The 22,063-nt window shown below is 51.2% G+C and overlaps 1 protein-coding gene across 1 annotated transcript; it reads right to left on the minus strand.

The window, feature by feature from the left end:
- Positions 1–703: 703 nt before the first annotated feature.
- On the minus strand, positions 704–20,873 carry LOC134341681 (oxidized low-density lipoprotein receptor 1-like). The gene is made up of 9 exons (XM_063039606.1): positions 20,764–20,873; positions 14,258–14,454; positions 11,426–11,497; positions 8,761–8,880; positions 4,871–4,987; positions 4,355–4,621; positions 2,133–2,275; positions 1,370–1,431; positions 704–947 (listed from the first exon to the last, which is right to left on the minus strand). Exons 2-9 carry the CDS (start codon positions 14,322–14,324, stop codon positions 749–751), a joined length of 1,047 nt encoding a protein of 348 aa, XP_062895676.1. The 5' UTR covers positions 14,325–14,454; positions 20,764–20,873; the 3' UTR covers positions 704–748.
- Between the last annotated feature and the right edge of the window lie 1,190 nt (positions 20,874–22,063).

The following is a 22,063-nucleotide window of genomic DNA, read 5'->3' on the forward strand; positions in this document are numbered from 1 at the left end:
TACTTCCCTCCGCCATCAGATTGCGAACGCTCCCTGAACACTTAAACACTCCCTCGGTATTCACCTTTTTTGCAGTATTTATTAATTTTCCCAATTGTCGTGAATTTTATATCTTTGCACCGCACTGAAGCCACGTTGTGGTTGTACAAAAGGTCGGTGAGGCCGCTCTGGGAGTTCGGTGTTCAGTTCTGGTCGCGCTGCTGTAGGAAAGATGCCACTGAGCTGGAAAGAGCGCAGAGGGAGATTTACGAGGATGCTGCCGGGACTCCAGGGTCTGAGTTACGGAGAGAAGATAAGAAGGATGGGGCTTTGTTCTTTGGGGCGTAGGTATCAAGCCAGGAGAGGCACAGAAAGGATGAATGTGCACAGTCTTTTCCCCCCTGGGTTCGGGAATTGAGAACCATAGTGCCGAGAATTGAGGTGAGAACGGCTGGAGGGAACCGAGAGAGGAGAGGCAGTGAATGGGGTCCGAGGAGGAGATGAAGAGGGAGAACGGGAATGAGTTGGAGAGAACAAGGGGAAAAAGAGAAGAGGAGTAGAAAGGGGGAGTAAATGGGGGGAGAATGGGAGGGCCGGACAGGGAGGGGTGAAGAGTGTTCTAGATGGGGAGAGGGAGGTAGTGGGGAGAATAGGGGATGCGAGTAGATGAGGAGAATGTGGTAGGAGGGAGGGGAAGAGAGAGTGGGAGGTGATGGAAGGATGGGTCAGTGAGAGTGGGGTAGATTGGATGGGAAGACGTGGGGTGTAATCACATGATTGAAGCCGGCCCGACAGGCTGATGACAGAGATCGTTGATCTGTTCAGGAATATCCCGGTATAAGTGTGCAGACTTCTCGCAGATGAATCTGTGTTCCCTGCCACAACTGTAACTCCATGTGTCCGAGCTGCACTTACCGCAGGTCGGCGGTCTGCTTAACATCTTGTACAGAAGATTAGAGGCCACAGTCCTATCAAAGAGGGTGGTAGACAATTTCAACAGAAACAAAACAGATCCAGCAGACAACTGGAGACGGTCCCCATCTAATCCCACTAATCCGCGCACTCCCCACAGCCCATTGTCAATCTCTAAACTAATCTCATGTTCCCGCGCTCTCCCCAGAGTCCCGAGTACAAAGCCGTACGAATCCCACTACAGTGCACTACCCAACAGCACCGGGTCAGTTCCGAAATTAATTCCACTGCCCCGCCCTCTGCTGACACCCTGCATCATCCAACAAAGTAATCCCACTCACCCACTCTCCCCACAACCCTATGTCTTTCTGAAACCAATCCCACTGCCCGACTCTTACCCCACGGCCATATGTCCGTCTCCAAACTAGTACCACTGACCCACTCTCCCACCACAGACCGGCAACTTTCCAAAGCTCACCCGTCTGCGCATTTTCCAATCCAGTATGTTGTGTATGAAGAGACAGCATTGGAAACAAAATTCTGTGAAATTAAATCCCGTCAATTAATGTTTCGAACCAGACTCTCTGAATGCCTGTCCATGTGAAGGGACGGTACAGAGAGGGAATCACCCAGCGTCAGCTCCCGGGAATGTGTGATGGGATAGTGTGGAGGGAGCTTCACTCTGTGTCTGACCCCTGGAGTGTGTGATGGGACGGTGTCAAGGGAGATTCATTCTGTGCCTGACCCCTGGAGTTTGTGATGGGACGGTGTGGAGGGAGTATCTCTCTGTGTCTATCCCAGAAGTGGGTGATGGGACGGTGCGGAGGGAGTATCTCTCTGTGTCTATCCAGGGAGTGTGTGATGGGACGGTGTGGAGGGAGCTTCTCTCTGTGTCTATCCCAGAAGTGGGTGATGGGACGGTGTGGAGAGAGCTTCTCTCTGTGTCTATCCAGGGAGTGTGTGATGGGACGGTGTGGAGGGAGCTTCTCTCTGTGTCTATCCCGGGGACTGTGTGATGGTACGGTGTGGAGGGAGCTTCTGTCTGTGTCTATCCCAGGCAGTGCGTGATGGGACGGTGTGGAGTGAGTCGCTCTCTGTGTCTATCCCGGGGAGTTTGTGATGGGACGGTGTGGAGTGAGCTGCTCTCTGTGTCTATCCCGGGGAGTATGTGATGGGACAGTCTGTACGAAGCTCCACTGTTCGTCTCACCCCGGGATTTCTCTTCTCACGGTAAGGCATACCTGTTCCTTGTATGAATTTATTTCGAGGAGCTTTCCATCAAATTCTGAACAATGCTCCATCGCTGCATCATAAGATTTAACGGACGTGGATATGAAATAACACCGGCCTTCATTTTCGGTCCAGTACTGTGGACACGTTTGCTCTGCAACTCAGGAACAAGAAACCGTGAATCTCCGTCCATAAATCCCTTTGCACCGGCTGCGATCAGAAAAAGTTAATCTCCCACCTTATCGTCCTATCACACACTCCCGGGGTCAGACACAGAGTGAAGTTCCCTCCAAAACGTCCGATTACACACTCCCGGGGTCAGACACAGAGTGAATCTCGCTCCACACCATCCCATCACACACTTTCGGAGTCAGACACAGAGTCAGACTCCCTCCACTCCGTCCCATCACACACTCCCGGGGTCAGACACGGAGTGAATCTCCCTCCACACCATCCCATCACACACTCACGGGGTCAGACACGGAGTGTATCTCCCTCCACACCGTCCCATCACACACTCCCGGGGTCAGACACAGAGTGAATCTCCCTCCACACCGTCCCATCACACACTCCCGGGGTCAGACACACAGAGTGAATCTCCATACCCACCGTCCCATCACACACTCCCGGGGTCAGACACACAGTGAATCTCTCTCCACACCGTCCCATCACACACTCCAGGGGTCAGGCACAGAGTGAATCTCCCTCCACACCGTCACATCACACACTCCCGGGGTCAGACACAGAGTGAATCTCCCTACACACCGTCCCATCACACACTCCCGGGGTCAGACACGGAGTGAATCTCCCTCCACACCATCCCATCACACACTCACGGGGTCAGACACGGAGTGAATCTCCCTCCACACCATCCCATCACACACTCACGGGGTCAGGCACGGAGTGTATCTCCCTCCACACCGTCCCATCACACACTCTCGGGTCAGACACAGAGTGAGTCTCCTTCCACTCCGTCCCATCACACTCTCCAGGGGTCAGACACAGAGTGGATCTGTCTCGACACCGTCCCATCACACACTCTCGGGTCAGACACAGAGTGAGTCTCCTTCCACTCCGTCCCATCACACTCTCCAGGGGTCAGACACAGAGTGGATCTGTCTCGACACCGTCCCATCACGCACTCTCGGGTCAGCCGCAAAGTGAGTCTCCGTCCCATTACACTCTGCAGCGGTCGGACACAGAGTGAAGCTCCCTCTTCACCGCCCCTCACACACTACCTAGTTCAGAGAACAGAATTTCGATCACTTCAGAGAGACCCATCACACACAACCTTGGTCAGATACAGTGTGAATCTCTCTCTCTCCATCACCGTATCACACACTGCAGCGATCAGACACGGAAAGAAACTCCCTCAGCACGCACGACAAATGTCAGAGGGAGAGTGATTCTCCCTCTACAGTTCCTCAACACACTACAGCGTAAATTGTGAAACACAGAGGGAAGCTGACTTCTGAGGGTCCCATCACACACACCCGAGTCTAACACCAACTGAATCTACCTGCTTACGTCCCATCACACACTCCCGTGGTTAGATACAGAGTGAAGCTCCCTCCACACGGTCCTGTTCCACACCCCCGAGTCTAACGCAGTTTGAATCACCCTCTTTACGTCCAGTCAAACACTCCCTGGTGAGTCACAGAGTGAAGCTCTCTCTCAACCGTCCCATCACACCCCCTCTGTTCACACATAAAGCGAAGTTCCACCCACATCCTCCAATGGCAAACTCACTGGGTCACATTCCCTCCAAAAATCCAATCACACAATCCTCACACACTCCCGGATTCAGAGAGAAACTCTCTGTTCACGGTGCAGCAACGCCATTCAGAGGTCAGGCATGGGGTGAAGCTCTCTTGTCCCTGTCCGATCACACAATCCGGCTTTCAGACACAGAATGAAGCTGCAGCCATACCGTCATATCAGAGATTCCCTGACAGAGACACAGAGTGAAGATGTAATATTGGGTCTCACAATCCAGTGGTCAGACACAGAGTGAATCTACCTCCACAACGTCCCGTCACACTCTCCTGGGCTCAGTGATGAAGTGAAACTTCCTCCACGCAGCACCATCACACACTCACCGGTCAAACACAGAGTGAATCTCCCTCCATACCGTCTCTTCACACACTCCCGATGTCAAGCATAGCTTGACGCTTCAGCTCTCTATGCCTGTTCTGTGATGAGGAGCGGGTTGAAGAGGGGGATGATGCCTCACCTCTTCGGCTGGTTAACAATTCACAGATTTGAGTCTTGGTTTCGTTCACAGCGTTGTACTTCGTTTCCATCTCGTTGAACTCGTGACGCAGATCAGTGTGCATTCGTTTAATAACGGAGAGATCAGAGTTGAGCGTAGAAAGATTTTTGAGACAGGTTCTCTGGGAGAGATTCAGGTGTGAAATCTCAGATATTTTAGATTGAAGTGTTGAGTTTAACTCATAGTAGTTTCGGTCGGAGGTGATCTTAGACTGACGAATCTGTGATACTGAAAGAGATGGTGAAGGATGTTTATCGTTTACCGTGATACGTGACGCTACCGAACGATGAGTCTTGACTGTGTTATGGTTAAGGCCGTGTCTTTATCATTGTTCGAGGTGTGTCCGTGTTATGGTGATAGTTTGTAATCGGTGTTACGGTAAGGGCCGTGTCGGTGTCACTGTGGTGTTTTACAATAACAATTTATTCCACTCTCTTTATTTATTGTCTGACTTCACCCGAAGACCGTTCCACTCACCATGGATCGAGAGTCCGATCACTGTCACGATCAGGGCGGACGTGACCAGGCAGAGTAGGCAGATCAGACGGATCGGTCTATTTCCGATCTTCAGTTTCGACTCCTGATCATGCGCACCTGTGGAGAGACCACTCGGCCATGAGACCATAAGATATAGGAACAGAAATAGACCATTCTTCCTATCTAGTCTACTTGGCCATTCAATCATGGGTTGGTCTATTTCTTCCAGTCATCCCCACTCCCCTGCATACTCCCAATACCCTTTCAAACGCTGGCTTACCAAGAACCTATCTATCGCTGTCTTAAATGCACCCAATGACTTGGCTTCCACAGCTGCTGGCGGCAACAAATTCAACAGGTTACAACCTATGACTGAAGCAATTTCTCCGCATCTCAGTTCTAAAAGGACGTCCTTCCATCCTGAAATCGTGCCCTCTTGTCCTAGAATCCCTTACCATGAGAACAAACATTGCCACATCTAATCTGTTGAGGCTTTTCAACATTCAGAACTTTTCTATGCGATCACCCCTCATTCTCCTCAACTCCGGGGAATACAGCCCAAGAGCTGTCAGATGTTCCTCATACAGCAACCCCTTCATTCCGGGAATCATTCTCGTGAATCTTCTCTGAACGCTGTCTTATGTCAGTATATTTCAGGAGCCGAAACTGCACACAGATCTCTAATTGTTCCTCCATTCCATACCTCTCGCAATGAATGTCAATATTTTTTTTTTGTTTTGCTTTCTGTAGCACCGACTGAATATGGACTATTCAGAGTTCATTAATTTTTCATAGTTTTATTATTCTCTGCCCGCTTTTTCCCTTTTTCACACATTGGATACATGACGGGCTACACTCTGCCATTTCCCCAACTGTATCTGTGACTGATCCATGTCGCTTTGAATTCTGTTGCCAGTTTTCAACATGATCCACAAGACCACCCATCTTCGCATCATGTACAACTCACCAACGCACCCATCTACAATCTCATCCGGATCATTTATATACGTCACAGACAGGAGGTGGAATGAGCTCCCAGAGAAGTGCTGGAGACAGATGAATTAGAAATTTGAAAGTATTGGGCGAATAACACCTGACGCTTCTCAGAATGGCGTCACTACTGTGAACTTTGACCTGTCAGCGCAGTATTTGACATCCCTTTGGGTCCCGAGGCAATGGGAGGAACGATGAGGGGTTCCTCTTTCCGAAAGTTCAGCTCCGAGTAGGTGGAGGTCAGGCCGGCTGGTAGAGAGAGTCGGGCAGGCAGATTAGGGAGAGAATGAGGCAGGGGTAGGAAATTGGAGAGAGATTCGCGGAGAGTGAAGCGACATGAGAAAGAGAGAGGGTGAACCGAGCGTGAGACAGGGGCTGAGACACAGGGAGGCAAATGGTTTGGGAGAATGGGGAGAGTGAGGAAAGACGGTGAAAGCGAAGGACAGGGATGGGGAGAGGGCGATGGGGCAATGGGCGGGAAAATGAGAGAGCAGTGGGGAAAGAGAACTAGGTGAGAAAGGGGAGAGACAGTGAGAGGCAGAGGATGAGAGTGCAGAAAGATGAGAACAGAGAGAAGGGAGTGAAATGTGCGAGATAGAACGAAACAGAAGGTGATTGAGAAAGGAGAGTGTGTGGAGAACAGTGGAAGAGGCATGGGAAAGAGAGAGAAGATCATTTGAGAGATGGGAAAGAGCGAGGAGGAGAGCGTCGGGCAGGGGGATATGGAGGAAGGAACGACGTAGAGGGGTGATGAGCGGCAAAGTTAGGGACAGGGAGAGGTGGGGGGAACAGATGGTGTTCGGGAACGGATAACAATGAGCTGTAAGGGCGCAGGTAAGGGGACAGTGGAAGACAGTAGGAGAAAGAGTTTGAGAGAGGGACAGGGTGATAGAGGAGCGGAGAGACCGAGAGAGGATATAGAATGAAAGAGGAGACAGGGTAAGAGAAGGGGGGGGGTGGGGGGCAGGAGAGAGAATTATAAGGATTTTGCCTGGAATGGAGAGAATGCCTCATGAGGATAGGTTGAGTAAACTCGGCCTTTTATCCTTGGAGCGACGGAGGATGAGAGGTGACTTGAGAGAGACGTATAAGATAATGAGAGGCATTCATCGTCTGGATAGTCAGAGGATTTTTCCACTGATTGTTTCGCACGCACGCGAGGGCATAGTTTTGAGGTGCTTGGCAGTAAGTTCAGAGGAGCTGTCACTGGTAAGTTTTTAACACAGAGAGTGTTGAGTGTGTGGAATGGGCTACTGGCGGGGCGGTAGAGGGACGGAGAGGAGAGCTCGGCGTGGTGGGCGGGGGTGGTGGAAGATAGAGGAGGGAGAGAGATACTGGCTGGTCTGAGACGCAGGGAGAGATGTCGGGCGATTTTGATAGGGAATGACAGAACAGGCACGGACAGTATATGTAATATAACTAGATTTTAACAAAGTCTCAGATGATGCGCTACTGTGGAGGATGATGGTACAGGAGTCGGGAGGTCACGTTGCAGTCGCCGGGATATCGGAAACGCCAGAGGGCTGGAAGGTTCACGGAAACGTTGGACTCGGGGGAGTGAGATATGGTGAGAGGTCAGGCAGGTTGGTTCTTTATTTCTTGGAGCGTAGGGGTGACCTTACAGAGACGTATAAAACCATAGAAATCATAGAAACCATAGAAACTACAGCACAGAAACAGGCCTTTTGGCCCTTCTTGGCTGTGCCGAACCATTTTCTGACTAGTCCCTCTGACCCGCACACGGACCATATCCCTCCATGCACCTCCCATCCATGTATCTGTCCAATTTATTCTTAAATGTTAAAAAAGAACCCGCATTTACCACATCGTCTGGCAGCTCAATCCATACTCCCACCACTCTCTGTGTGAGGAAACCCCCTCCCAATGTTCCCTTTAAACTCCCCCCCCCTCACCCTTAACCCATGCCCTGTGTTTTTTTCTCCCCTTGCCTCAGTGGAAAAAGCCTGCTTGCATTCATTCTATCTATACCCATCATAATTTTATATACATCTATCAAATCTCTCCTCATTCTTCTACGCTCCAGGGAATAAAGTACTAACTTATTCAAGTTTTCTCTATAACTGAGTTTCTCAAGTCCTGGCAACTTCTTTGTAAACCTTCTCTGCACTCTTTCAACCTTATTTATATCCTTCCTGTAATTTGGTGACCAAAACTGAACACAATACTCCAGATTCGGCCTCACCAATGCCTTATACAACCTCATCATAACATTCCAGTTCTTATATTCAATACTTTGATTAATAAAGGCCAATGTACCAAAAGCTCTCTTTACGACCCTATCTACTTGTGACTCCACTTTTAGGGAATTTTGTATCTGTATTCCCAGATCCCTCTGTTCTACTGCACGCCTCAGTGCCTTACCGTTAACCCTGTATGTTCTGCCTTGGTTTGTCCTTCCAACGTGCACACTTGTCTGTATTAAACTCAATCTGCCATTTTTCAGCCCATTTTTCCAGCTGGTCCAAGTCCCTCTGCAGGCTCTGAAAACCTTCCTCACTGTCTACTACACCTCCAATCTTTTTATCATCAGCAAATTTGCTGATCCAATTAACCACATTATCATCCAGATCATTGATATAGATGACAAATGACAACGGACCCAGCACTGATCCCTGTGGCACACCTCGAGCGGTGAATGCCTACAGTTATTTTACCTAGACCTGGAGAATCGAGGACCAGAGCGCACAGGTCTAACGTGAGACGGGAAAGGGATGTTTTTGGAGAGCCGAGTGACAACCATTTGTTATCCAGATGGTGGTCAGTCTGTGGAATGAGCCGACAGAGAACGTGGTCGAAGCAGATGCATTGGATACTTGGACATTTGAGTGTATGACACGTGACCCCTCCAAAAAGACGTCATTTCTGCGAACTCTGACCTGTTTGTGCAGTGGTTGGCAGCCCGCCGGGTCCCGAGGCAATGGGAGGATCTTCGTCCTCATCGATGCGGGGTTCCTCTTTCCGAAAGTACAGCTCTGAGTAGGTGGAGTTCAGACCGTCTGGAAAAGAGAGTCGGACAGTCAGAGTTTAAAAAAAAAACGGTACTTCCAACGGCTGTCTTTTGGATCGGGACAAGACGAGCGGCGTGAGAGCTGAATTCTGAAAGATGATATTAAATAAACATCTTCGTGTGCAAGAAGGACGATACTGCTCAGGGGCGTGACGTAGTCAGGACACGCGGAGAGTTAAAAAAAAAGAGACCACCCTATACAGTGGGCAGCGGTAGGGGCGGGCAGCAGAGTGAGTGGTAGCAGAGTGTAGGGTTTTGGCTCAACGGGCTTAGGCGGTATCGGGAACAGACGACAGCGAACACTAACTCTTTTTTTCCCCCTTGAAGATTTGGCCCGGACAGACATAGGCACAGCAGGGATCACGCAACTAACGGTTTAAAAAGTTTGTGTGTTTGGCGAGATAAGTGGGTGGGTAGACTCATTGTTTCTTGTTTCATTCCTGGAGAATTAGATAGCATGTCTGCAGGGTTAGTGCTTTGCTCAGGCTGTCAGATGTGGGAATCCTGGGAGACCTCCAACCTCCCTGATGGCCACATCTGCGCCAGGTGCACCGAGATGCAGCTCCTCAGAGATCTGGAGCGCTGTTAAAGCTTAAAGGTGGTGAAGAAGGGAAACGGAATGTTGGATTTCTTTTCTAGAGGAGTAGAGAATAGAAGCACGGATATGATGTTGAGTCTCTATAAGGCACTGGTCAGACCAAACTTTGAGGACTGTGGGCAGTTTTGGGCTCCTTATTTAAGAAAGGATGTGCTGACGTTGGAGGGGGTTAAGAAAAGGTTCACTAGAATGATTCTGAGAATGAGCAGGTTAACATATGAGGAACGTTTGTCCGCTCATGGACGGTATTCCTTGGAGTTTAGAAGAATGCAGGGAGAACTCGTATAAACATTTCGAATATTGAAAACCATGGACAGAGTGGATGTGGCAAAGTTGTGTCCCGTGATGGGGGAGTCTAGTACTAGAGGGCATGACTTAAGGATTGAGGGGCGCCCATTCAGAACAGAGATGCGAAGATTTTTTTTTTCTTTAGCCAGAGGGTGGTGAATCTATGGAATTTGTTGCCACGGGCGGCAGTGGAGGCCAAGTCATTGGTGCAGTTAAGGCAGAGATTGATAGGTATCTGAGTAGCCAGGGCACCAAAGGTTACCGTAAGAAGACGAGGGGAGTGGGACTAAAAGGGAGAATGGATCAGCTCACGTGAAAATGGCGGAACAGGATAATGGGCCGAACGGCCGATTTCTGCTCCTTTGTCTTATGGTCTTATAACGCAGAGAGTGAGAGCGGTAGAGAATAGGGAGGGCGTCGGGGAGAGACGGGGGTGAGAGGAGGTGAGGGAATACAGAGTGGAATAAGTAAGGGGAAGAGTAGGGCTGAGCCAGCGAGAGAGAGCGGGTGAGGGAGAAGTGCGCGGGAGAGGAGGGACACCTGGAGGCAGAAAGGGGGAGCGATGGACAGAGAGAAGTACATAACGATGGACAGAGAGGGGAGAGCGCGTGTGGGAATTGGGCAGGGGAATGCGAAAGAAAAATGGGGAGACAGAACGGAGAGAGAAAAGGGCGAGGGTGGGAGAGAGGGAGAGGGGGGAGAGGATGTCGGGGAGAGCGGAGTGAGAGGTGTGAGAGATGAAAGAGAGTGTAAAGAGAAGACAGAGGGAGGGTGTGTAGAAGAGTGGGAGTGGGCTGGGGAAGAGAGAACAAGATAAATTCAGAGAGAGGGGAAAGAGCGAGGGGGGAGAGCGGCGGAGAGCGAGAGACAGGGGTGGATAGACAGGAGGAGCAGTGGTGGAGGGGAGCTGAGCGGCAAATTAGGGGCGGAGAGAAGTGGGAAGAACGAATGGGAAAAATGTGAGCGGAGTGGGCGACGATAAGGGAAGGGGTGGTGAGAGTGAGCAGAGAAAGAGAAAGAGAGAGAGTGCGAGGGGGAGACCGGGAGTCCGGGAGTGGTAGAGACGTTGACTGTGATAAAGGAAAGACGGGAGAGAGGATAGGCAATGAGAGAGGACGAAGAGAACGGGACGGTGGGAGACAGTAGGGGAAGCAGTGTAGGGAGTGACGGGAGAGAGGAGACGAGGTGAGAGAAGGGGAGCGAGGTCAGAGAACGGGAAAAAGGGAAAAGCGAGTGGGGTTAGAAAAGGGAGAGAGTGGTTAAGGTTTTATACCGCGCTCCCTCCTCACTTTCTCTCCCACTGTGTCCCTCCTCACCACACTGACACGGTGCTAACTCATCTCCACCACCCCCGCCCCACAGCGCTACCGCCTCATTGCCCCTACCTCCACACGGCTCATGCTAAGCCATCTGTACCTGCCGATCGGTCCCAAAGCACACGCTACTCACCCCATCCCCGGGACCTCCCTAGATTCCTCTCCTCCCACGGCGCATCACGTCGGGCACCCTTCGTCATATCTCTGACTCGTTCCCTCCGTGTGATTCTCAAACACGGAATCACAAGGGTTAACTGTGCGCTTACCCTGAGATGTCTCGACAGAGTGGAAACATCAGCCAAACAGGATCAACCAAGAAACATTAAACTGACCTCGATCTGTCCGGATCCGGGGCTTAGAGACCGTCTTGAAATTAATTTCAGCGTACGATACATCACGTTCAGCTGCGGACAGAACAGTGAGGGTCAAACACAGAGTGAAATCTCTCCACACCAACCTATCACACACTCCCGGGGTCAGACGCAAGGTCCATCTCCCTCCTCACCTTCCCATCACACACTCCCTGGGACAGACCGAGAGTGAATCTCCCTTCACATCGTCCCATCACACACTCCTGGGGTCAGACACAGACAGAAGATCCCTCCAAGCCGTCCCATCACACGCTGCCGGGGTCAGACACACAGAGTGAGTCTCCCTTCAAGCCGTCTCATCACACACTCACCGGATCAGACACAGAGTGAAGCTCCCTCCACACATTCCGAGCACGCACTCAGGGATCAGGCAGAGAGTGAATCTCGCACATACAGTCCCATCTCACACTCCCGGAGTCAGACACATCCTCACCGTCTATTCACACACACCCGGGGTCCGATACATAATGAATACCCTTCCACACCGTCCAATCACACAATCCCGGTATCAGCCACATAGTGAAGCTCCCACAGACGGTCAATACAAACTCCATGGCTCAGAAACAAAGTGAAGCTCCCTCCACACCGTCCCATCACGCACTCGCTGGATCAGACACATAGTCCTCCTCCACAGAATGAATTCACACAATCCCGTGGTCACACACAGAGTGAATCTCCCTCCACACCGTCGCATCATACACTTCCGGGATCAGACACAGTGTGAAGCTCTTTCCACACCGTCCCGTCACGAACTCCAGTGGCAAGAAACAGAGCGAGCTCCCTCCACACCGTCCCATCACACACTCTCGGTGTCAGAGATAGAGCGAATCTCCATCCACACGATCCCATCAGACACTCCCGAGATCAGATGCAGAGTGAATCTCTCTCCTCGCATTCCCATCTGCACTCCCGGAACTTGGCACAGTGTGAAGCTACTTACTCACCGTCCCATCACACACACCCGACGTCAGATACATAGTGAAGCTCCCTCCACACCGTCCCATCACTCACTCCCGTGTTCAGACACAGAGTGAAGCTCCCTCCACACCGTCCAATCACACAATCTCGGGGTCAGACTCAGAGAGAACCTTCTACCAGGCCGTACGATTACACCCACCCGGGGTCAGACACAGAGTCCATATCGCTGCACACCGTCCTAACAGGAACTCCCGAGGTCAGACACAGAGTGAAGCTCTCTCCATACTGTTCCATCACACCATCCCCGGGATAAGACATAGAGAGAGCTCCCTCCACGTCTCTTCCTATCACACTCTCCCGGGGTCATACACAGTGTAAATCACCCTCCAAAAATCCCATCATACATTCCAGGGATCAGACACAGAGTAACGCTCCCTCTGCACCATCCCATCACAAACACCCAAGATCAGAGAGAGAGTGAAGCTCCCTCCACACCGCCCTATCACACACTCCAGGGGTCAGACACAGATTGAATCTCCCTCCGCAACGTTCCATCACACACTCCCGGGGTCAGACACAGAGTGAATCTCCCTCCACACCGTCCCATCACACACTCCCGGGGTCAGACACACAGAGTGAATCTCCCTCCATACCGTCCCATCACACACTCCCGGGGTCAGACACACAGTGAATCTCCGTCCACACCGTCCCATCACACACTCCAAGGGTCAGACACAGAGTGAATCTCCCTCCACACCGTCCCATCACACGCTCCCGGGGTCAGACACAGAGTGAATCTCCCTCCACACCGCCCCATCAGACACTCCCAGGGTCAGACACAGAGTGAATCTCCCTCCACACCGTCCCATCACACACTCCCGGGGTCAGACACAGAGTGAATCTCCCTCCACACCGTCCCATCACACGCTCCCGGGGTCAGACAGAGAGTGAATCTCCCTCCACACCGCCCCATCAGACACTCCCAGGGTCAGACACAGAGTGAATCTCTCTCCACACCATCCCATTACACCCCCCCCCCCGGGGGTCAGACACAGAGTGAATCTCCCTCCACACCGTCCCATCACACACTCCCGGGGTCAGACACAGAGTGAATCTCCCTCCACACTGTCTCATCACACAATCAGGGGATCGGACACAGAGTGAATCTCCCTCCGCACCGTCCCATCACACACTCCCGGGGTCAGACACAGAGTGAATCTCCCTCCGCACCGTCCCATCACACACTCCCTGGGTAAGACAAAGAATGAACAGAACTCCACACCGTCCCATCACACACTCCCGGGGTCAAACAGAGTGTGAAGCCTCTACCAGGCCGTCAAATTGCACCCTCCCAATTTCAGACACATAGTGAATCTCCCTCCACACCGCCTCATCACACAATCACGGGATCGGACACAGAGTGAATCTCCCTCCGCACCGTCCCATCACACACTCCCGGGGTCAGACACACAGAGTGAATGCCCCTCTACACCGTCTCATCACACACTCCTGGGGTCAGACACAGAGTGAATGCCCCTCTACACCGTGCCATCACACACTCCCGGGGTAGAATATAGAATGATGATCCGACAGACCGTCCAATGACACACTCCCGGGGTCAGACACAGTGTGAATCTCCCTCCACACCGTCCCATCACACATACTCCCGGGATGAGACACACTGTGAATCTTCCTCCACATCGCCCCATCACACACTCCTGGTGTGAGACATGAAGTGAAACTCCCACAGACAGTTCCGGTACAATATCCCAGGGTCAGACACAGAGTGAAGCTCCCTCCACACCGTCCCATCACATACTCCCGGGATCAGGCACAGAGTGAAGCTCCCTCCCTCCGTCTCTCTGCCCCACTCACCTCGGGAAGGAAACCGTGAGTCCGTTTTTGTGAAATTCACATTCATGTAAGTCTCGCTGTCGTCCATCCTGTCGAGGGTCCTCTGTCCTCTCTCAGAAAGGGGAGGCAACCGTCGTCAGAGGAAGCCAGTTATGACAGGGAGTCAGACCGACACCAGCAAACACCAAACAAAGGCCTATAAAGAGAGAGGCCGAGCGCTTGGGGAGGAAGTGCCGGCCAGGACGAAGATTAAGGGTGTGAGAGCGGGTATTCTCGAGAGCTGAGAGCGACGCGGGGAGGAGTTGTTAGAGTGTAGAGAAAGAGGGGGAGGGTAGAAAGAGAGAAGGTTGGGGAGATCGGGGATAGAGAATTGGGTGACAGGGGACAGAAAAGGAGGAGCGGTGAGAAAGACCGGGGTGGGTCAGATATAGGAGAGAATGGGTACAACGTGGGGGTAAACGCGTGGGATATTTGAAGAGAAATTACGGGAGAGAGGGAGAAAACACAGGGAGTGCCGACGGGGGAAAGAAAGGGAGAGAGAGAATGGGACATGGAGGGGACGGAGAGAATGAGAGGGATGAGAGGGAATGTTACAGAGAGGGGGGAGGGATACAGGGCAGGGACGTTAGAGGGAAATAGAAAGAGAAGGGATGGGGAAATGAGTGGAGGAAGGGGATTATTGAGGGATGCAACGAGCGAAGAAGGAGTGAAAGACGGAGGGATATGTGTCACTGATGCAGGGCCCTATTCTCCGGCTCGACATCTCTCCACCCGTGTTTGGATCCTGGTTTGATCGTCGTTCTCTCCCACTGCTCTGCTCATCGCTGGGGATTCGGACCCTTTATACACGGAATACCCTCTATGTATGTATCCATGTATACACTCTATAGCTGGATACATAGATGGAATTATGATGTAGTTATCATTACAGAGACCTGGCTTTACCAGGGCAGTAATGGATTCTCTATATTCCTGGAGTTCAGGGCTTTAAAATGAATAGAGAGGGTGGGGGAAGGGGAGGAAGTTTTACATTACTGGTCAGGGAAATTATTACTGTCTCAGAAAGGGTAGGTAATGTGCAGGATCCTCTTTTCAGTCAGTATCGGTGGAAATCAGGAACAGGATTGGAGCAGTTACTCTACTGGGGGTATTCTATAGGCCCACTCGTAGCAGCAGAGATACCGGGGAGCAGATTGGGAGGCAGATTTTGGAAAGGTGCAAAAATAACAGGGTTGTTATCATGGGTGACTTTAACTTCCCTAATGCTGATTTGCACCTGATTAGTTCCAACGGTCTGAACGGGGCAGAGTTTGTTTAGTGTGTTAGGACGGATTCCTGTCACAGTATGTAGACAGGCCGGCTTGGCGGGGAATGCCATACTAGATCCATTATTAGATTGCGAACCGGGTCATGTCAGAGATCTCTCAGTGGGTGAGCATCGGGCGTACAGTGGATGACCACAGTTCCCTGGCCTTTAGCATTATCATGGAAAAGGATAGAATCTGAGTGGACAGATACAAAAAAAACTTGACTGGAGAAGGACAAATTATGAGGCTATAGGGCTAGAACTGGCGGGTGTGAATTGCTATGATGTATTTGCAGGGAAATGTACTCCAGATGTATGGTCGATGTTTAGGGATCTCTTGCAGGATTTTAGAGATACATTTGTCCCGGTGAGAGAGATAAAGAATGGTAGGGTGAAGGAAACATGAGTGACAAGTGAGGTGGAAAATCCAGTCAGGTGAAGGCAGCATACATGGGGTTTAGGAAGCAAGGATCAGATGGCTCAATTGGGTAATAAAGGGTAGCAAGAAAGGGGCGGCTGATAAGAGCAAGAAGGGGCATGAGAGGTCTTGATGAGTAGGAAAGGTAAGGAAAAGAAAACCGAGTGAAGGAAAGCCCCAAGGCATTCATCAATTATGTGAAGAACAAAAGGATGACATGAGTGAAGGTAGGACCGGTACGAGTTAAAGGTGGGAAGATGAGCCTGGACGTTGTGGAAGTGAGCGAGGTCCTCATTGGATACTTCTCTTCGGTATTCACCGATAAGAGGGAACCTGATGACGGCGAGGACAATATGAGTGAGGTTGATGTTCTGGAGCATGTTGATATTAAGGGAGAGCAGGTGTTGGAGGTACTAAAATACATTAGGACAGATAAGTCCCCGGGGCCTGACGGAATAAACACCAGGCTGCTCCAGGAGCCGAGGGGAGAGATTGCTGAGCATTTGGCGAGGACCTTTATGTCCTCGTTGTCTACGGGAATGGTACCGGAGAGTTGGAGGGAGGCGAATGTTGTCCATTGTTCAAAAAACGTAGTCGGGATAGTCCGGGTCATTATAGACCAGTGAAACTTATGTCTGTGTAGGAAAACTGTCGGAAAAGATTCTTAAAGATAGGATCTCTGGGCATTTAGAGAATCGTGATCTGATCAGGGAGAGTCAACATGGCTTTGTGAAGGGAAGATCGTGTCTAACAAACCTGATAGAGTTATTTGAGGTGGTGACCAGCTATATAGATGAGGGTAGTACAGTGGATGTGATTACATGGATTTTAGTAAGGCATTTGACAAAGTTCCACACGGTTGCCTTTTTTAGAAAGTCAGAAGGCATGGTATCTAGGGAGGTTTGGCCAGGTGGATTCAGAATCGGCTTGCCTGCTGAAGGCAGATTGTCGCGGTAGAGGGAATACATTCGGTTTGTGGAGTTGTCACTAGTGGTGTCCGACAGGGGTCGGTTCTGGGACAACTACTTTTCGTGATTTATATTAACGTCGGATGTTGGGGAAGAAGGGTGGGTTGGCAAGTTTGCGGACGACAGAAAGGTTGGTGGTGTTGTGGATAGTGTAGAGGATTGTCCAGGATTACAGAGAGACATTGATTGGATGCAGAAGTGGGCTGAGAAGTGACAGATGTACAAGTCCCCAGATCCCTGAAAGTTGCTTCACAGGTGGATAGGGTAGTTAAGAAAGCTTATGTGTGTTAGCTTTCATAAGTCGAGGGATAGAGTTTAATGTCGGGAGGTAATGTTGCAGCTCCATAAAACTCTGGTGAGGCCACACTTGGAATACTGTGTCCAGTTCTGTTCGCTTCACTATAGGAAGAATGTGGAAACATTGGAAAGGGTACAGAGGAGATTTACCAGGTATGGATTATGATCAGGGATTAAGGGAGCTAGGGTTTTACTCTTTGGAGAGATGGAGGATGAGAGGAGACTTGATAGAATTATACAAGATATGTAGAGGAATATATAGCGTGTATAGCCAGCGCCTCTTCCCCAGGTTACCACTGCTCAATACAAGAGGACATGGCATTAAGGTAAGGGGTAGGAAGGTTTTTCACTCAGAGAGTGGTTGGGATGCACAGCCTGCGTCATACTGATATTTACGAGACGACCAGACAGGTACATGGAGTAACTTAAGGTGGGGGTTTATATGGGAGGCAGGGTTTGAGGGTCGGCAGAGCATTGTAGGCCGAAGGGCCTGTACTGTGCTCTGCTATTCTATCCATCTACCTCTCTCTCTATTGCCCCCTGTCTCTCTCTCCTCTCTCTCTCTCGCTCTCACTCTCTCTCTTTCTCTCTCTCTCAAATCTATACCAAATTTACACCAGCAGAATTCGCTAAAAAAACAGATTGCCGTTTTTAGACTATGCAGTGTTTAACAAATAATATGGACATGTGGCTATTGAAGTTTACACGAATCCAGCGAAGGCTGGGCGGTATCTGCGGTTTGATGCTCATCTGCAATTAGAAAATAAGTCGGCGGTTATCAGTTTTTCAGAGAAGTCTTGAAAGCGTATGCCTGCACTGACTGAGTGTGTGCTGAGTGTATGTATATATATGTGTGTGTGTGTGTGTGTGTGTGTGTGTGTGTGTGTGTGTCTGTGTGTGAGAGGTGGGGGGGGAGAGGGAGAGAGAGAGACTTTGCAGCCGCAGAACAAACACTCCCGGGGTGAGACACAGTGCTGTAGAGAGGGTGCTGCGACAGAAATAGAAGGTTCAGTGATGGGGGAAATGAGACAGATGCTGAAGCGGGTGAGATACATTCATGGGTGATAGATAGAGAGATAATGAATTGATGTAGGCTCAGTCAGTGCAGGCACACGCTTTCAAGACTTCTCTGAAAAACTGATAAACGCCGACTTATTTTCTAATTGGAGATGAGCATTAAACCGCAGATACCGCACAGCCTGCGCTGGTTCCGTGTAAACTTCAATAGCCACATGTCCATTTTCTTTCTTAAACACTACATACACTAAAAAAAAAGCTGTTTTTTAGCGGATTCTTCTGGTGCAAATTTGGTGTAGATTTGAGAGAGAGAGAGAGAGAGAGAGAGAGAGAGAGAGAGAGAGAGAGAGAGAGAGAGAGAATGAGGTATGTAGATAGAATAGGATAGTACAGTACAGGCCCATCGGCCCACAATGATCACCGACCCTCAAACCCAACCTCCCATAATTCCATTACACACTCCCGGTGTCAGACTGAGTGAAATTCCCACCACACCGGCCACCACACAGTCCCAGGGTCAGACAGAGAGTAAGTTTCCCTCCACACAGTCCTATCACACACTCACGGGGACAGACACAGAGAGAATCTTCCTGCACGCCTTCAGATCACACATTCCCGTGGTCAGACACAGAGTGAATCACGCTCCCCACCGTCCCGTCAGACACTGCCTGGGTCAAACACAGAGAAGCTCCCTCCGCACTTTTCCATAACTACTCCCGGTTTCAGACACAGAGTGAATCTCCCACCGCATCCTCGCATGACACACTTCAGTGGTCAGAGACAGAGTGAAGCGCCCTGAGCAACACCCCATCACTCCATCACGGGGTCAGAAACACTGTGAAGATCAATCTACATCGTCTGATCGCAGAATCGCACGGCTAGACACAGAGTAAATCTCCCATCACAGATCTGACCCCCAGGGTGTGTAATGGAACGGTGCGGAGGGAGCTTCCCTCCGTGTATGACCCCAGGAGTGTGTGATGGGACGGTGCGGGGGGAGATTCACTCCGTGTCTGACCCCGGGAATGTGTGATGGGACGGTGCGGAGGGAGATTCACTCCGTGTCTGACCCCGGGAATGTGTGATGGGACGGTGCGGATGGAGCTTCCCTCCGTGTCTGAACCTGGAAGTATGTGATGGGACGGTGTGGAGGGAGCTTCACTCTGTGTCTGACCCCGGGAGTGTGTGATGGGACGGTGCGGAGGGAGATTCACTCCGTGTCTGAACCCGGAAGAGTGTGATGGGACGGTGTAGAGGGAGCTTCACTCTGTGTCTGACCCCGGGAGTGTGTGATGGGAGGTGCGGAGGGAGATTCACTCTGTGTCTGACCCCGGGAGTGTGTGATGGGACGGTGTGGAGGGGGATTCACTCTGTGTCTGACCCCGGGAGTGTGTGATGGGACGGTGCGGAGGGAGATTCACTCCGTGTCTGAACCCGGGAGTGTGTGATGGGAGGTGCGGAGGGAGATTTACTCTGTGTCTGACCCCGGGAGTGTGTGATGGGACGGTGTGGAGGGGGATTCACTCTGTGTCTGACCCCGGGAGTGTGTGATGGGACGGTGCGGAGGGAGATTCACTCCGTGTCTGAACCCGGAAGTGTGTGATGGGACGGTGTGGAGGGAGCTTCACTCTGTGTCTGACCCCGGGAGTGTGTGATGGGACGGTGTGGAGGGAGATTCACTCTGTGTCTGACCCCGGGAGTGTGTGATGGGACGGTGTGGAGGGAGATTCACTCCGTGTCTCAACCCGGAAGTGTGTGATGGGACGGTGTGGAGGGAGCTTCACTCTGGGTCTGACCCCGGGAGTGTGTGATGGGACGGTGTGGAGGGAGATTCAATCTGTGTCTGACCCCGGGAGTGTGTGGTGGGACGGTGTGGAGGGAGATTCACTCTGTGTCTGACCCCGGGAGTGTGTGATGGGACGGTGTGGAGTGAGATTCACTCTGTGTCTGACCCTGGGACTGTGTGATGGGACATTGTGGAGGGAGATTCTCTCTGTGTCTGACCACGGGTGTGTGTTTGGACCATGTGGAAGGAGATTCACTCTGTGTCTGACTCCCAGGAGTGTGTGATGGGATAGTGTGGAGTGAGTATGCCTTGCTTCTGACGGCGGGAATCTGTGATGGGTCCGAGTAGTGGGAGTTTCACTCTGTGACTGAACCAGGGAGTGTGTGATGGAACGGTGTGAAAGGAGGCTCCCTCTGTGTCTCACCATGGGTGTGTGACATGGGAAGATGTGGAAGGAGCATCACTCTGTGTCTGAGACCGGGAGTGATTGTTCTGCGGATGCAAAGTCTCTCTCTCTCTCTCTTTCTCTTCCTCCCTCCCTCTCTCTTTCGCTCTCTCCCTCTCTCTCTCTCTCTCTCTCTCTCTCACACACACACACACACACACACACACACACACACACACACACAGAGCCGCTCCAGCACATCGCCACGCACACCACCACCATTTCAGCCAACCGCCCCTCCCCACTCCTTTCCAAACCCCGCTTCTCCTGTCGCCTCCGCCCTTACTTACTGTGGGGAATGTAACCGATCCCAGATGTTGAGCCGGCGGCACCTTTCCTGGAAACGATCCTGTCACATTTCCGTCAGGTGAAAGCTCAGTGTGAGCGGGAGAGAGAGGGAAGAAAGAGAGTGGGGTAGAGAAGGTGGGGAGACTGAAAGAGAAAACTCAGTGCTGGGGGGAAATTAGATAGAAAGAATTAGGGAGAGAGAGGGAGGGAGCAGTAGAGATCTGCGAAATTGAAGCGGAATAGGTACATTAATGAGTGATAAATAAGAGGTAGTAGTTTGATGTAGGCCCAGTCAGTGTAGGCACACGCTTTCAAGACTTATGTGAAAAACTGGTAATCGCCGACTTATTTTCTAATTGGAGATGAGCGTCAAACCGCAGATACCGGTCAGCCTGCGCTGGTTCCGTGTAAATTTCAATAGAGCATGTCCATTGTCCTTGTTGAAGACTGCATACTCTGAAAAAAGCAATTTGTTTTTTGAGAGAGAGAGAGAATGAGGTATGTAGATAGAATAGTACAGCACAATACAGGCCCATCGGCCCACAATGATCACCGACCTTCAAACCCTGCCTCCCATAATTCCATTACACACTCCCGGTGTCAGACTGAGTGAAATTCCCACCACACCGGCCACCACACAGTCCCAGGGTCAGACACAGAGTAAGTTTCCCTCCACACAGTCCTATCACACACTCACGGGGACAGACACAGAGAGAATCTTCCTGCACGCCTTCAGATCACACATTCCCGTGGTCAGACACAGAGTGAATCACGCTCCCCACCGTCCCATCAGACACTGCCTGGGTCAAACACAGAGAAGCTCCCTCCGCACTTTTCCATAACTACTCCCGGTTTCAGACACAGAGTGAATCTCCCACCGCATCCTCGCATGACACACTTCAGTGGTCAGACACAGAGTGAAGCGCCCTGAGCAACGCCCCATCACTCCATCACGGGGTCAGAAACACTGTGAAGATCAATCTACATCGTCTGATCGCAGAATCGCACGGCTAGAGAGAGAGTAAATCTCCCATCACAGATCTGACCCCCAGGGTGTGTAATGGAACGGTGCGGAGGGAGCTTCCCTCCGTGTATGACCCCGGGAGTGTGTGATGGGACGGTGCGGGGGGAGATTCACTCCGTGTCTGACCCCGGGAATGTGTGATGGGACGGTGCGGAGGGAGATTTACTCCGTGTCTGACCCCGGGAATGTGTGATGGGACGGTGCGGATGGAGCTTCCCTCCGTGTCTGAACCCGGAAGTATGTGATGGGACGGTGTGGAGGGAGCTTCACTCTGTGTC

Source organism: Mobula hypostoma, unplaced genomic scaffold (genome assembly GCF_963921235.1).
Source record: "Mobula hypostoma unplaced genomic scaffold, sMobHyp1.1 scaffold_36, whole genome shotgun sequence".
Lineage (NCBI taxonomy): Eukaryota > Metazoa > Chordata > Chondrichthyes > Myliobatiformes > Myliobatidae > Mobula > Mobula hypostoma.